Here is a 15,889-nt window from a genome sequence, read left to right on the forward strand (position 1 = left end):
GCCTGTAATAAACTGCAGGATTCCCCCAAAGATATCATTTCCCAGTGAGCAGGACTATATCTTTTTATAGGGTTTTATACAGTTTTTAAAGTAAGGTGTTAGTTCACCAAACATTGAACAGTACAGTTAATTAAAATTCTCAAATACTTGTTTCTTTTAAAGAAGGAGATGGAATATGATGAAAAATATTATAAAGTAAATGGCATAGATATTTTATGGGCTTTCCTAGTGGCACAGTGGTAAAGAATCTGTCTGCCAATGCAGGATTCGCAGGTTTGATTCCTCAGTCAGGAAGATCCCCTGGAGAAGGAAATGGCAACCCATTCCAGTATTCTTGCCTGGGAAATCCCATGGACAAAGGAGCCTGGTAGGGGGTCAGTCCATGGGGAAACAAAAGAATCAGAGACGACTTAGCAACTAAAACAACAACAATAGATATTTTCTTGGCCTCAAATAGTTTCTTTCAAGCATGAAATCTTAACAGGACATAGCTAGTAAGATTACAGAACTACTGAAAAAAGTGACCTTTCAGTGATCACATCTTAGCACTGTCATGATTCTTTTACACTTCTGCTCTTTAGTGGGCTCTAGTGGCCTCTGCTGGCTAAGAAGGAACATAATGTAAAATCTAAAAGAAAATTGGGAAGAACAGAGAAACAGTAAAGCATGTTATTTATCCTTTTTTTTTTTTTTTTTACCAGATTGTTGGCAACCACAGAACAAATAACATTTCCAAAGTGAACTGCAAGATTGAAAACTTTTAAACTCTTATATTCATATGTCAAATTTAATTACTGCGACTGAAACTCTAGAATCTTCAAGTTCCTAAGAAAAGAGAAGCAATCCCTCCTCATATGGTTCTTGGTCCAATGGGTCTAATGTTTAGTGTGAAAAGGTTGCAGGTAAATGAAAAACAAGACAGTACAGTAAAATTTTAGAAAGAATAAGGTTGTTCAAAAAACTTACAAAAAACAACTTTTTGATCACAGTTTTATTAAAAGTACTTGGAAATTCTTCACCCATTAGACTGGCAAAACCCAAGTTTGACAACACACTCTGCAAGTAAAGCTGAGTTGAAAGAGCACTCACTGTTGGTGGGAAGGCAAAATGGTACTAGGCCCTACTGAAGATGAATCTGGCAATATCTGGCAAATTTACATATGGATTGCTCACCACTTTCAGGAGTCTAAAGCAGTAAATATACAAAAAGACATATACACAAGGCTCCTCATTACAATACTACCTGTAAAAGCAAAAAAAAAAAAAAAAAAACCTGAGAATAGCCCAAATGTCCATCAACAGAGAACTAGTTGAATAAAGCATGGTATGTCATAATGGAATGTTATGCAGCTGTAAGAGGAATGAGGAGATCTCTAAAGAACCATCTGGTTGGCAAAAAAGTTCCTTCAGTTTTAAAGTAAAAATAAAAGACACATTTTTCATCTTCACCAAGAACTTTACTGAACAATGTACTCACCATTTGTTCTACTACTTTGCCATTTTTCAGGCAACTACATAATTCCATCTTCCCAAAACTTTGTATTTTCTGAGCAAAGAACTATTCTAGGTGCCTTTTACAATCTTCTAGGGAATTGAAATTTTTTTCCATTAAGAGAATTTTATAAAGACCAAAATAAATGGAAATCTGAAGGTGCAATGTCTGGTGAATACAGTGGATGAATCAGAACTTCCCAGCCAAACTATTTATTATGTTTTTGCCAGGTCATCAAAGAAACTTAGGTCTTGTGTTACCCTGAGGAAGATTATGTATTTTCTGTTGACTAATTCCAGACACCTCGCCAAGTGCTGCTTTCAGCTGGTCTCACTGGGAGCAGTACTTGTTGGAAGTAATCTGTTGGTTTTCCAGAAGGCACTCATAATAGAGGACTCCCTTCCAATCCCACCATGTACACACTGTCTTCTTTGGATGAAGACCAGCCTTTAGTGTGGTTGGTGGTGGTTCATCTCACTTGCCCCATGATCTCTTCTGTGGATACTGTCCAGCAGTGTGGAACTTTTTATTGCCCAACACAATTTGTTTTTAAAAATGGAATGTTTTCATTATGTTTCAGTAGACAATCATATGTGGAAATATGGTCAAGAAGTTTGGGGTTTCTTCCTGCTTAACTTACGTGGAACCCAAAAATCAATTAACATAATCAAGCTGGTGCAAATGATTTTCAATGTTTGATATGGATATTTTGAGTAGGTCGGTGATTTCCTGCCTGATAATATATAACTTTGATTGTTCTCAATTAATGTCTTGATTTGAACGTTATCAGCTTCAACTGTTCTACCCAACCATGGAGCATCAACCAGCACACGAAACTTCCCAAAGCACTTCTGACATGTTCTATCAGTCACAGCACTTTCTCCATATACTGTACAAATCTTTTTGTGTTTCAGTTTCGTTTTTACCCTTCTTGAAATAATAAAGCATGATATGCCAAAAATGTTGTTTTTCCTCCCATCTTCAATATTAAAATGGCTATACAAAAATTCACCAATTTTGGTAAGTTTTAAAAAAATCAATGTGATATGACAGCTGTCACAAGCTAACACAATTGGTTCAAATGAAGTTAAAGACAACTAAGCATTTCTTCTCAGTAATCACCCTCTCTGTTTTTTTCAGTCTAACCTTATTGAAGCTTTCGATAGCTAAGTCTAAGTAATCTCTCTTTGTAAATGTCACAATGCACTTGAAAAATGTGGTTATTTTCAAATATCTTTTGATATTGATTTCTAACATAATTCCACAGTGAGTGAAAATGGCAACCCACTCCAGTACTCTTGCTTGGAAAAGTCCATGGACAGAAGAGCCTGGAGAGTCCATAGGGTTGCAAAGAGTTAGCCACAACTAAGTGAGCACACGAGAATAGATTCTGTATAATTTCAATACCTTTAGATCATGAAAATTTTGCACTTTATGGCCCTGGATATGTTCCAGTGTCTCTGAGTCTATAGTCCATGGGAAAGTGAATAGAATTTGTATCCTACTGTTGTGTGAACTGGTTCACAGTGCTTTTCAGATCTACTATATCCTTCCACTTCTCTGTATATTCATTAATTTTTGAGAGTTTGATACTGAAACTCCAAATAAAAATCTTAGTTTATCTACTTAAAAATAATTGTAATATACAGTGGAACTATATGCAACCTTTGCTATATATGCTGCGCTTTGCTGGAGCAGCCGTGAAGACAGACCCCATGTCCAAGGTATGAGAAACCCAAGTAAGACGGTAGGCACTGAGAGAGGGGATCAGAGGGCAGACAGACTGAAAGTACAATGACAGACAACTAGCCAATCTGATCACATGGATCACAGCCTTGTCTAACTCAATGAAACTAAGCCATGCCAATAGCTGGGTCATGGTGGAGAGGTCTGACAGAATGTGGTCCACTGGAGAAGAGAATGGCAAACCACTTCAGTATTCTTGCCTTGAGAACCGCATGAACAGTATGAAAGGCAAAAGGATATGACACTGAAAGAGGAACTCCCCAGGTCAGTAGTTGCCAAATACGCTACTGGAGATCAGTGGAGAAATAATTCCAGAAAGAATAAAGGGATGGAGCCAAAGCAAAAACAATACCCAGTTGTGAAAGGGACTGGTGATGGAAGCAGGGTTCGATGCTGTAAACATCAATATTGCACAGGAACCTGGAATGTCAGGTCCATGAATCAAGGTAAATTGGAAGTGGTCAAACAGGAGATGGCAAGAGTGAACATCAACATTCTAGGAATCAGTGAACTATGATGGACTGGAATGGGTGAATTTAACTCAGATGACAATTATATCTAGTACTGTGGGCAATAATCCCTTAGAAGAAATGGAGTAGCCATCATAGTCAACAAAACAGTCCAAAATGCAGTACCTGGATGCAATCTCAAAAACGACAGAATGATCTCCGTTCGTTTCCAAGGTAAACCATTCAATATCACGGTAATCCAAGTCTATGCCCCAACCAGCAATGCTGAAGAAGCTGAAGTTGAATAGTTCTATGAAGATCTACGGAGAAGGCAATGGCACCCTACTCCAGTACTCTTGCCTGGAAAATCCCATGGACAGAGGAGTCTGGTAGGCTGCAGTCCATGGGGTCGAGAAGAGTCAGATACGACTGAGCGACTTCACGTTTACTTTTCACTTTCATGCACTGGAGAAGGAAATGGCAACCCACTCCAGTGTTCTTGCCTGGAGAACCCCAGGACAGGGAGCCTGGTGGGCTGCCGTCTATGGGGTCACACACAGTCGGACACGACTGAAGTGACTTAGCAGCAGCAGCAGCAGCATGAAGAATTACAAGACCTTCTAGAACTAATAAACACCCAAAAAAGATGTCCTTTTCATTATACGGGACTAGAATGAAAAAGTAGGGAGTCAAGAAACACCTGGAGTAACAGGCAAATTTGGTCTTGGAGTACAGAATGAAGCAGGGCAAACGCTAATAGAGTTCTGACAAGAGAACGCACTGGTCATAGCAAACACCCTCCTCCAACAACATAAGAGAAGACTCTATACATCGACATCACCAGATGGTCAACACCGAGATCAGATTGATTATATTCTTTGCAAGCAAATATGGAAAAGCTCTATACAGTCAGCAAAAACAAGACTGGGAGCTGACTGTGGCTCAGATCATGAACTCCTTATTGCCAAATTCAGACTTAAATTGAAGAAAGTAGAGAAAACCACTAGACCATTCAGGTATGACCTAAATCAAATCCCTTATGACTATACAGTGGAAGTGAGAAACAGATTTAAGGGCCTAGATCTGATAGAGTGTCTGATGAACTATGGATGGAGGTTCGTGACATTGTACAGGAGACAGGAATCAAGACCATCCCCAAGAAAAAGAAATGCAAAAAAGCAAAATGGCTGTCTGAAGAGGCCTTACAAATAGCTGTGAAAAGAAGACAAGCGAAAAGCAAAGGAGAAAAGGAAAGATATACCCATTTGAATGCAGAGTTCCAAAGAATAGCAAGGAGAGATAAGAAAGCCTTCCTCAGTGATCAGTGCAAAGAAATAGGGGAAAACAACAGAATGGGAAAGACTAGAGATCTCTTCAAGAAAATTAAGAGATATCAAAGAAACATTTCATGCAAAGATGGGCACAAGAAAGGACAGCAATGGTAGGGACCTAACAGAAGCAGAAGAGATTAAGAAGAGGTGGCAAGAATACACAGAAGAACTGTACAAAAGAGATCTTCATGACCCAGATAATCACGATGGTGTGATCACTCACCTAGAGCCAGACATCCTGGAATGTGAAGTCAAGTGGGCCTTAGAAAACATCACTACAAACAAAGCTAGTGGAGGTGACGGAATTCCAGTTGAGCTATTTCAAATCCTGAAAGATGACGCTGGGAAAGTGCTGCACTCAATATGCCAGCAAATTTGGAAAACTCAGCAGTGGCCACAGGACTGGAAAAGGTCAGTCTTCATTCCAATCCCAAAGAAAGGCAATGCCAAAGAATGCTCAAACTACCACACAATTGCATTCATTTCACACACTAGTAAAGTAATGCTCAAAATTCTCCACGCCAGGCTTCAGCAATATGTGAAACGTGAACTTCCAGATGTTCAAGCTGGTTTTAGAAAAGGCAGAGGAACCAGAGATCAAGTTGCCAACATGTGCTGGATCATTGAAAAAGCAAGAGTTCCAGAAAAACATCTATTTCTGCTTTATTGACTATGCCAAAGCCTCTGACTGTGTGGATCACAATAAACTGTGGAAAATTCTGAAAGAGATGGGAATACCAGACTACCTGACCTGCCACTTGAGAAATCTATATGCAGGTCAGGAAGCAACAGTTAGAACTGGACATGGAACAACAGACTGGTTCCAAATAGGAAAAGGAGTACATCAAGGCTGTATATTGTCACCCTGCTTATTTAACTTATATGCAGAGTACATCATGAGAAACGCTGGGCTGGAGGAAGCACAAGCTGGAATCAAGATTGCTGGGAGAAATATCAATAACCTCAGATATGCAGATGACACCACCCTTATGGCAGAAAGTGAAGAAGAACTAAAGAGCCTCTTGATAAAAGTGAAAAAAGAGAGTGAAAAAGTTGGCTTAAAGCTCAACATTCAGAAAACTAAGATCATGGCATCCAGTCCTATCACTTAATGGCAAATAGATGGGGAAACAGTGGAAACAGTGGCTGACTTTATTTTTCTGGGCTCCAAAATCACTGCAGATAGTGACTGCAGCCATGAAATTAAGACGTTTGCTCCTTGGAAGGAAAGTTATGGCCAACCTAGACAGCATATTAAAAAGCAGAGACATTACTTTGCCAACAAAGGTCCGTCTAGTCAAGGCTATGGTTTTTCCATGTATGGACGTGATAGTTGGACTGTGAAGAAAGCTGAGCACTGAAGAATTGATGCTTTTGAACTGTGGTGTTGGAGAAGACTCTTGAGAGTCCCTTGGACTGCAAGGAGATCCAACTAGTCCATCCTAAAGGAGATCAGTCCTGAGTGTTCATTTAAAGGACTGATGTTAAAGCTGAAACTCCAATACTTTGGCCACTCCAATACTTTACGAAGTGCTGACTCACTGGAAAAGACTGAGGGGAAAGATTGAGGGCAGGAGGAGAAGGGAACCACAGAGGATGAGATGGTTGGATGGCATCACCGACTCGATGGACATGGGTTTGCATGAACTCTGGGAGTTGGTGATGGACAGGGAGTCCTGGTGTGCTGCAATTCATGGGGCTGCAAAGAGTTGGACACGACTGAGAGACTGAACTAAACTGATATGCAACCTTGTTCTGTATTTTCCAAGTCTCCTATAAATGTGTCATCATACTTACATCATTAACTAAAAATTAAAAAAGGACAACTAAGCACTTCTTGTGGCTATCTTACAGATAAAACCAAACTTTTTCACCTCAATATTATGGCGTGTTAATGTGAATGTAAAGAAAAGTTTGTATAATACATCTAAGACAGGAAGAGATACAAATATATATTATACACACAGACACACACACACACATTTCTGAATGTTACCTTTTAAAAATAAGAAATAAATAATGCAATATGACTTAGAAATGATCCCTGAAAATATAGTCTTCCCTCGTGGTCAGATGGTAAAGAATCCGCCTACAATGCAAGAGATCTGGGTTGGGAAGATCCCTTGAAAGAACAAATGGCAATCCACTCCAGTATTCTAGCCTGGAGAAACCCATGGACAGAGGAGCTTGGCAGGCTACAGTCCATGGGATCACAAAGAGTCAGAATGACTGAGAGACTAAGTATGCACACACAAAGTGACTTAAGTCACATGTAATGCAAGTAGTATTTATAGAGTTTTTTTTAAAGCTTCCTATTTAGGAAAGGAGGGAAAAAGGTGGAGGAAACAAGGAGAGAAGTTAGGCTTCTTAGAATACACACTGTTCTGTATTTATGACTTGAAGTCATATAAATACTTCACAGAATTATTAAACAAAATTAAAATTTTAAAGTAGTCCCTAAAACTGAAAGAAAAATGGAACAAATTAACCTGCTAACTATACTAAATAAATAATTTTCTATTAAAAAAAATAAATAAATAAAAAATAAAAAAAAAGAAATACATAGTTTAAGTTTATAATTATAACATAAAGAATATGTTGATATGTGTTATTTTCCTTTAAAATTCTTACTATAAAAAAAAATAAAATAAATTAAATACATAACCACACAAAGAGCAACTATCTCAAGTGAGTTTACAACACTGTAGTTTGATTTCTAATCAGGATATAGAAAGCTGGAATGAGCATTCCATCCACTAGAACAATGAGAAAAAGCCAGATTAATTACAAAATCATAATTTTCCTTGAATCCATCAGAGCTGAGGTTTTAGGGCAACCAAGTATCATGAAAGAAATCTAAGGAAAAACAGGCACTTCCAAGAAGAGATGGAACATGAGCACTGGCTCATCTGCAGCAAACCATGAGAACAACACTGGGCATAACAGATGGTAAAGAATACAGCTAAAACTTAAAATGAACTGCTAAAGACCACGTGTGGACTGTTATGACAGGATAGCACCCTTTTAAGCATTAGACACAGGGGGAGTTCACATCCAGTTGCAGGCTCTTCTCCACAGACTTCCACTATCTAGGTGTGGTGGCGGGAAGCAGCTGCCTCTTCTGAGAAAAGCAGAGAGCCCAGCTCAGACCCTTCCCCCCTACAGAAAAAGAGCCTTAAAGCCAAAGGGGGAAGATCAGCAAAACCTGTTGTTTTCAGAGCACAGGTGAAGGCCCACTGTGGCTGGGGAAAGAGAAAAGACAAACCTCACTACTCGTGGGGGAAGGATGGGAAATCATCCTGCTACTGCTGCTGCTGCTAAGTCACTTCAGTCGTGTCTGACTGTGTGCGACCCCATAGATGGCAGCCCACCAGGCTCCCCCGTCCCTGGGATTCTCCAGGCAAGAACACTGGAGTGGGTTGCCATTTCCTTCTCCAATGCACGAAAGTGAAAAGTGAAAGTGAAGTCGCTCAGTCCTGTCCAACTCTTAGCCACCCCATGGACTGCAGCCTACCAGGCTTCTCCGTCCATGGGATTTTCCAGGCAAAAGTACTGGAGTAGGGTGCCATCGCCTTCTCCGAGCATAGGGGGCTAGCCACTCCTAAAAGACCAAACGTAAGATTAGAGGATTGAGGTCAAGTTTGAGTACTGTGAGGACTTCCCTGATGGCTCAGACGGTAAAGCGTCTGCCTACAATGCGGGAGACCTGGGTTCAATCCCTGGGTTGAGCAGATTTCCTGGAGAAGGAAATGGCAACCCACTCCAGTACTCTTGCCTGGAAAATTCCGTGGATGGAGGAGCCTGGTAGGCTTCAGTCCATGGGGTTGCAAAGAGTAGGACACGACTGAGCGACTTCACTTGAGTACTGTGATACAAACCTGGTCTCTTGGGAGTGGAAGAAAAAATGATCCAGTCAATCACACCTATGTAATGAAACCTCAGTAAAAACTAGATATGTGGGTGAGTTTCCCTGGCAATATTCTACATACTGTCTGTCATACATCAACATATCAGGAGGGTAACAAGGTCCTGCCTTTACTCCACAGAGAGAAGACAAGGAAGCTTTGTATTACGAACTACCTCAGACCTCAACCTACACATCTCCCCCTCTTGCTGGTTGGGACTGTACCCTTTTGCTATAATAAAAGTGTAATTTTAAGTATACCATTGTCCTGAGTTCTGTGAGTCATTCTAGTGAATTACAGAGCCTGATCATAGGAACCCTTGAATTTGTAGTAGTTCAGAAGTGAGGGTGGTCCTGGTAACCTCCAAACCTGTGGCTGGTATATGAAGTGGCCAATCTTTTGGAAGACTGGGCCCTTAACCAGGGAAGTTTGGCCTAACTCCAGTTATTTGGTTTTGGAAGTGACTATAGTCACTAATGGAGAAGAAAATGGCAACCCACTCCATTGTTCTTGCCTGGAGACTCCCAAGGATGGCAGAGCCTGATGGGCTGCCATCTATGGGGTCATACAGAGTCAGACACGACTGAAGCGACTTAGCAGCAGCAGCAGTAGTCACTAAAGTGCCATGTGATTCCCACTCACCCCTCATCCCAACCCTTCCTCAATATCTCTTCTCCAGAGAATCAGAAACATTGCTCAGTGAACTGAGCCAGGATCTGAAGCTCTCCAGCCCCATATATGAGACAGTGCTACCAGGCCCTCAGCTAGTGGACCTTGCTCTCTGACTAGCCCCTTGGTAAGGATGAAAGGTGACTTGGACCTCATATTCCTCCCCTTCCTCTGTGCTGGCAGGCTTGTGCACATACAAACATATGTGTGCATATAAACACATGTGCACACTTTGCTGCCTGGCTTGGGCCAATGAGGGGAGCAAGTAAAGGCCAGGCCAAAAACACACAGTAAATGTGGGGACTGCAGCCTTAAGAAAGCAGTTGGGAACAGATAGGTCATACTACTGACCAAAATTCTGAGGGGAAAAAGAAGTCAACAAGGTCAACAAGCGGGCTGGGGTGGGTGAAATCAAGCAGGAAAACAACTTGGTCCAGGCAGGCAGATAGGGGCTTAGTGGCATGGTCCACCTGGGACCAATATCCTTCCAGACCCTAGGCTACAGCGATTATTACGGCTCTTTTTTCTGCTCCTTAGATAGGCAATAGACAAGCATTACCCAAGATTCTATATTCTCAAGTCTATACAGATGATTCCAAATCAATCTCTCTAGTCCTGACCTCTTGTGAGCCCTGAAGTCCAGATTTTAGTGTCCAACTACCTGCTGGATATCTACTGGATGGTCTGTCAATCAATATCTGGAACTAAACATTTCCAAAAGTGAATGAATCAACATTTAGGGCCCTCATCCTCTTCTGTATTTCTGTTCAGGGTATCACTTTCCTCCCATTTATCTATAGACTTGTTTTTCAAAATGTGATACTGGGAGCAGCAGCAGCAGCACCATCTGGGAGCTTATTAGAAACGCAGAATCTTAGGCCTCATCTCAGACCTACTAAAAGAGAATCTGCAATTTAATAAGATTCCCCAGATGATTGCTTGCATATTAAAGTTTGAAAAACACTAAGACACATTCTTCCTAGCACTGCAAATGCTCGAGGATTCTGCCTTTCTCAAATCTTCACATCTACCGCTGCTATAATCCAGGTCACTTCATTCCAGAACTACTGCAACAATTGCATGGTATTCTAGATTCCACGCATTTTCCATGGTAACTTTTCCTTTGTTATGTTGTCAAATTCATGATTTAAAACCCTTCCCTCCTCAAAAATTTCCACTGACACGTTGTTGCCTGTTAAACCTCCCAGCATAGTAGTCAATAAAAGGAAATAACACTTATTGCATGATTATTATGTGCCAGGCACTCTACTAAGTCTTTTATGTGTATTAATTTATTCAATCCACTGAACAACCCTGTATTACTTTATCTCCATTTTACAGATAGGGAAACTGAGACATGGAGAGAATTTGGTAATTTCCCCAATATCCCACAGCTAGTTAAACGACAGAGCATAGAACCAAACCTAGACAATTTGAACCCCAGAGCACACAAAGCCACTGTTCTATACTGCCTCTCTACTACAGTAGCTTTATCTTTTAAGGCTTCTTTTCTAATACTTCCCTGTGCTTCAACCACAGTAATCTCTCTGTTGTTCTACAAATACATTAGTATCTCCTAACCTCTGTATCTTCACCGATGAGAGTCTGTGTAGCATTAATGGTAATAGTCTTGGTTTCAGAAGCAGACCCAGGTTCAAATTTCAGCCTGGTCACCCTAGGGAAATCATCAAATCTCTCTGAGTCTCATCTCCTCACCTTCAAGTAAAACACAGTCTAAAAACCACCTAACTGAAATAGTTGCTATAAAGTTTAGAAAATATGCAAAGGATATATAGCACAATCCTGGCACATATCAGGTAATCAATCATTCATAGCTCTTATATTCACATCCCACCCATCCTTTGAGTCTCCCTCAAATATAACTTCTACCATGTTGCCTGCTTCATCACCTCAACAAGACATGATAGCACCTTTTAAATTATGTTAAAATGTTATGTGTAACTTTCTTACATACTGTCTTATGTTAGCATTGTATGTTTGTCTTATGCCTAAAACCAGTCTGTAAGCACCATAAGGACAGGCCACTTGTATTTCTTAAACCAACTAGCATAGTGTATTACACTTTGTGGGAGTTCAACAAACACTGCTGAATAGAAGTTTATTGGATACTGAGTAATGGGTTATCAGAACCACTAAAATTAATTGGGGGAAAGCTTCATAAAAGAGAAGTGGGGCAGTTTAGATGAAACACAGGAACTAAAAACATCTAAACTCCTGTAACTACGGCATACCATGCCCTATGCTTATATTAGTTCATTTAGTACTCTGACTCTGTGGTGACTTACTATCATTTTCCAAAAGGCAAAACTGGGGTTCAGAGTGATTTCCTCAAGGTCACAAGTACTCCGTGAGAACTTGGACCTACTCACTCTCTTTCACTGTTGTATCCACCATGCCTAAAAGAGTGCCTGGATCATAGTGGATGCTCAATAAATATTTGTCAAAAGAATGAAGAGATGAACAAATAAAGCTAGTAAGCAGAACCATAACTAGAATCAGTTTCACCTGACTCCCAGGTCAGTCCTCTACTATGTTGACAATTTAAAACAGAGAAAAGGAATGTACTATTTATTGAGCACCTACTCATAAACACTATTTGGGACATAACTAAATGTTGTTTGGGAGGTGGGATGGGGGGCAGAATGTTGAGTTGACACTACTCAGTTATGGTACTAGTTTTATTAGACATTTCACATAAATTATGTCATTTCAACTTCCTAAAAACTTTTTGAGGCAGGTATTTTTATGTCCATTTTACACATGAAGAAATACTCTTCATTAAATGACTTGCCCAAATTCACACAAGTGCCAGAATGGGTGATTCTGGACCAAGTAACATTAACTCCAAACCCTGTGTTCTTAAATACATGTCCAGGCTTTGGACTTGTAGTACTTGCAATAGACATTCTGTCCTCTGCAGAGACAGGAGCAAGAGATCATCATGAAGAGGACTGCAAGGAGCTGTGACAAGGGAGGGCAGGGATTAAAACAGGACGACTGGGGTTCACTGAGCAAATAAATAATCAAGTTATAATGTCCCATGAGAATCAATCTCTCATTAATCCCAGAATGCTGCTACTCCATCGAGGACTAGTGACAAGTCTCGATAAAATAGGGGACAGCAGATGCAAAGATACTTAAATCGCCTAAAGCTCAGCATTTAACAAAATGAAGGGGAGAAGGACAAGTGGCGAGAGTGAAAGGAAAGTGAATGAGAGAGTGAATGAGAGTTTCACAAGAAGGCGAGGAAAGAAGGAGGGGGGCGGCGGCGAGGAGAATGGCGGGGGAGGCGGGGTGGTGGGCAGTTAGCCCAAAGAACAGGTAGAGGGTTGGGACTGGATCTGGCATCCGATACAGTAAGGGCCTGTCGGGAGAAAGGAATTCCAGTACTCTCAAGTACAAGCCCATCACCCTACTTCCTTAAGGGGCACTTTGCCTCACCCTCGGTCCCCTTTGTCGCAGATACCAAGCTCACCAGGGGCCTGGGCGTTGTTGTCCCCGGGTCTCCTGGAGACTCCACCGCTTCTGCCATCTTGGCCCTCCTCCCGGTCGCTCCCACAAGCCTTTGCGGAACCTGCGACGTGGAGGCCGCGGCCCGTCAGCGCGTCTGCGCGCGGAGGCCGCGTCACCAAAAAGCGCCTAACAGCTGCTGGCGGCCCTGGCACTCGTGTCTCGTCTTCTGGGTGTTGGACAGGGGGATTCGTGTCGCCTCAGTTCCTTTCTTCGGGGCCAGGAGTGTCGCTAAATACGCTCCCTTTTTAACATTCAACCCTGATTTTCAGCTGGCTCCGTATGCCAAGGGACTGCCGCTTCCTTCTCTCACTCCTCCCCCGGCTCAGCGCCACTCCCCCTCCAGTGCCTGCTTCCGGCTCTCAGGCGGAGGCTCAGTGTGCCGCCCCCAACCTCACCCCACAACTGCACCTTAGGGGAAAACCCTGCTCCTCCCCCAGCGGCAGAGCGACTGTTTCCCAGCTGCTGAATAAAAAGATGAACCCTTCCCTACCAACTGCTCCTTCTACTGTTGCGCCTAAGCGATCTGGGGCAAGTACTGAAGATGTTCAAGGCTGAAAGAGGGTGAATATTAAAGTAACTTTTAAAAGAATACTCCTGCATGTCCCTATCTCTTTTTCTGTCTCATCTCGGGACTTTCTCAGTGTTTCAGACTCCAGTTCACCTCGCCCCAGGCTAACATGAGATCAGGCAATACATCCATTGTTGATGTGAGCAATATATGCTAGAGTGCCAGTTGGGGCAAATAAATACTAATTTTCCACTTTTAACAAACAGGGTAGGGGATGATGTGAAATAGGGAGCTTTATTTTTTTTGGTTGGGCAATCTAGGAAAGCACACAAGTAGTAAACGTAAAAGAAAGTGGCTGTAGTGTGATGAAATTCCCAAACTAATGAGGTGTGTGTGTGTTGTTCTGTTTTGTTTAAATATTCTTATAATTCACCTTGTCAGACCAAGCACATTTTCAGTACTTGTGCAATACTGATGGGAAAAATATTAAAAATGACACCAGTAGATATGAAACTTAAAAAAAAATGTTACAAGAGACTATTATGTACAATTCCTCAGGCTCAGCTTCAGCCTCCCATACATCCTCCACCACCCCTGCCAGTACCATTCTCACCCCCAATGCCACCCCTACCCTGTCCTGACCTCAGCACTCTTATCAGGTTACCAAGTCCCTTCTGGCTTCCCTGAGGCCTTTAATAAACTTTTCTGTTTCCTTGCCAACCTCCAAAGTTAGTTATCTCTCCCCAACTGAAAACCACAACTGTAACATCTAACCTTATCTCTTGGCCTCTTTGCCACTAATTTCAAGACGGCCTTGGTGCTGGCTTAAGAGGAGGACAGGCCATACAACAATTGTTGAGAAAGTCAGTGTTTGGCTTACCTAGGGGTTACTTCAGTCTAAAAATGCCAGTGTTCCTCATTTAACTAATAGGGTACAAGTTGAATGTGAGATAATATGCTATGAAGAGAGAAACTCAGGAAAGAAAGTTGAAGAGAAAGGGGGTGGCATAGGGCTACACTCCTAAAATAGTAATTATTTTATGTTCTTAATTGCAACCATATCTCACAAAATTTCCAAATTGATTCATTACTCTTTAATACGCTACACTCATTACCCTCTGTGAACATTTACCCTACATCAGGAGTCACAGGCTTGCCCCAAATAGCTTAGAAACTTTGTAAGTGGTGAAAGTGGGATTAACAGACCAATGGGTATGAAGAACTTTGTTGGTTGTTCTAACTCTGAATACTACTGGAAAATATTGAGGAAACAGGTAGTTTTCTGAAGAAATGGTCAAAATTAACTCAAAAAGGAAGCAGCATATTTCATTAGGACAAAATTTTGGAAGAAAATAAATTTTAATATATAAAAAGCAAGGTGCAGAACAGTTTACATGGTATGCTATCATCTCTGTAAAAAAGTAGAAGGGAATGTATATCCATGTATTTGAATATTCAGACTATGTCCCAGTGGCTACAAAGAAACTGGTAACAGTGGTTGCCTCTGAGGGAGAAACTGGTGGACTGGCAATAAAGTGGGAGGGACTGTTTATTGACTTTCAAAGGAGGGCTATTCATTGTATGACCTTTCATCCAGTGTGAAATTTTTACTATATACATGTGTTACGTGTTACTTTAAAAAAAAAAAAAAAAAGAGTTGACAAAGAACTATCCTCCCCTCCCACCCCCAAGGTACTGAATGGATTTGAAGGCTACTGTTAGGGAAGAAGAAATTTTCCTTTATTCATCTACATTCTTCTGGCTTATCTAAGAATTAAATTGACAGGAGAAAGATTAACAGGAGAAAATCAAACAAGGTTTAATAACATTTCTGGGAAGAGACCCAGAAAATCTGGTAACTCACCAAAATGGCCCAAACCCTCACCTTAAATACCATCCTCAGCTAAAGACAAAATAGGCTTTTGAGGGTGGGGAGAGTCAATTATGGGAGGTTACCAGGAAAAGCAACAGTAAACAAGGGTGATTAAGGAAGATTTAAGTAATTCATATTTATGACCATGGTCAGAACAAGTATGATTGGTTGGCCAACTGAAGGCCTCCAATCTAGCAATATCAGAAGTGGCTCAAACAGAAATATAACTTCTTTCTTCTAGCGTAATTTTTCTAAGACCAAGTGACCAAGTGAAGTTGCTCAGGCATGTCCAACTCTTTGTGACTCCATGGACTGTAGCCTACCACGCTTCTCCATCCAAGGGATTTTCCAGGCAAGAGTACTGGAGGGGATTGCCATTTCC

General features: G+C 41.3%; 1 protein-coding gene across 2 annotated transcripts in view; it reads right to left on the bottom strand.

Moving 5' to 3' along the window:
* The window catches only part of YIPF6 (Yip1 domain family member 6), a 29,015-nt gene extending 13,751 nt beyond the window's left edge, over positions 1-15,264 (bottom strand). The window contains exon 1 of one of the 2 annotated variants that reach the window (XM_061409850.1): positions 13,089-15,264. In XM_061409850.1, coding sequence (XP_061265834.1) covers positions 13,089-13,145 — 57 coding nt within the window. In that variant the 5' untranslated portion in view covers positions 13,146-15,264. The remainder of the gene's footprint in view (positions 1-13,088) is intronic. The other variant, XM_061409849.1, reaches the window with a different exon arrangement.
* Positions 15,265-15,889: the final 625 nt, after the last annotated feature.

The sequence above is a fragment of the Bos javanicus genome, chromosome X (assembly GCF_032452875.1).
Source record: "Bos javanicus breed banteng chromosome X, ARS-OSU_banteng_1.0, whole genome shotgun sequence".
Lineage (NCBI taxonomy): Eukaryota > Metazoa > Chordata > Mammalia > Artiodactyla > Bovidae > Bos > Bos javanicus.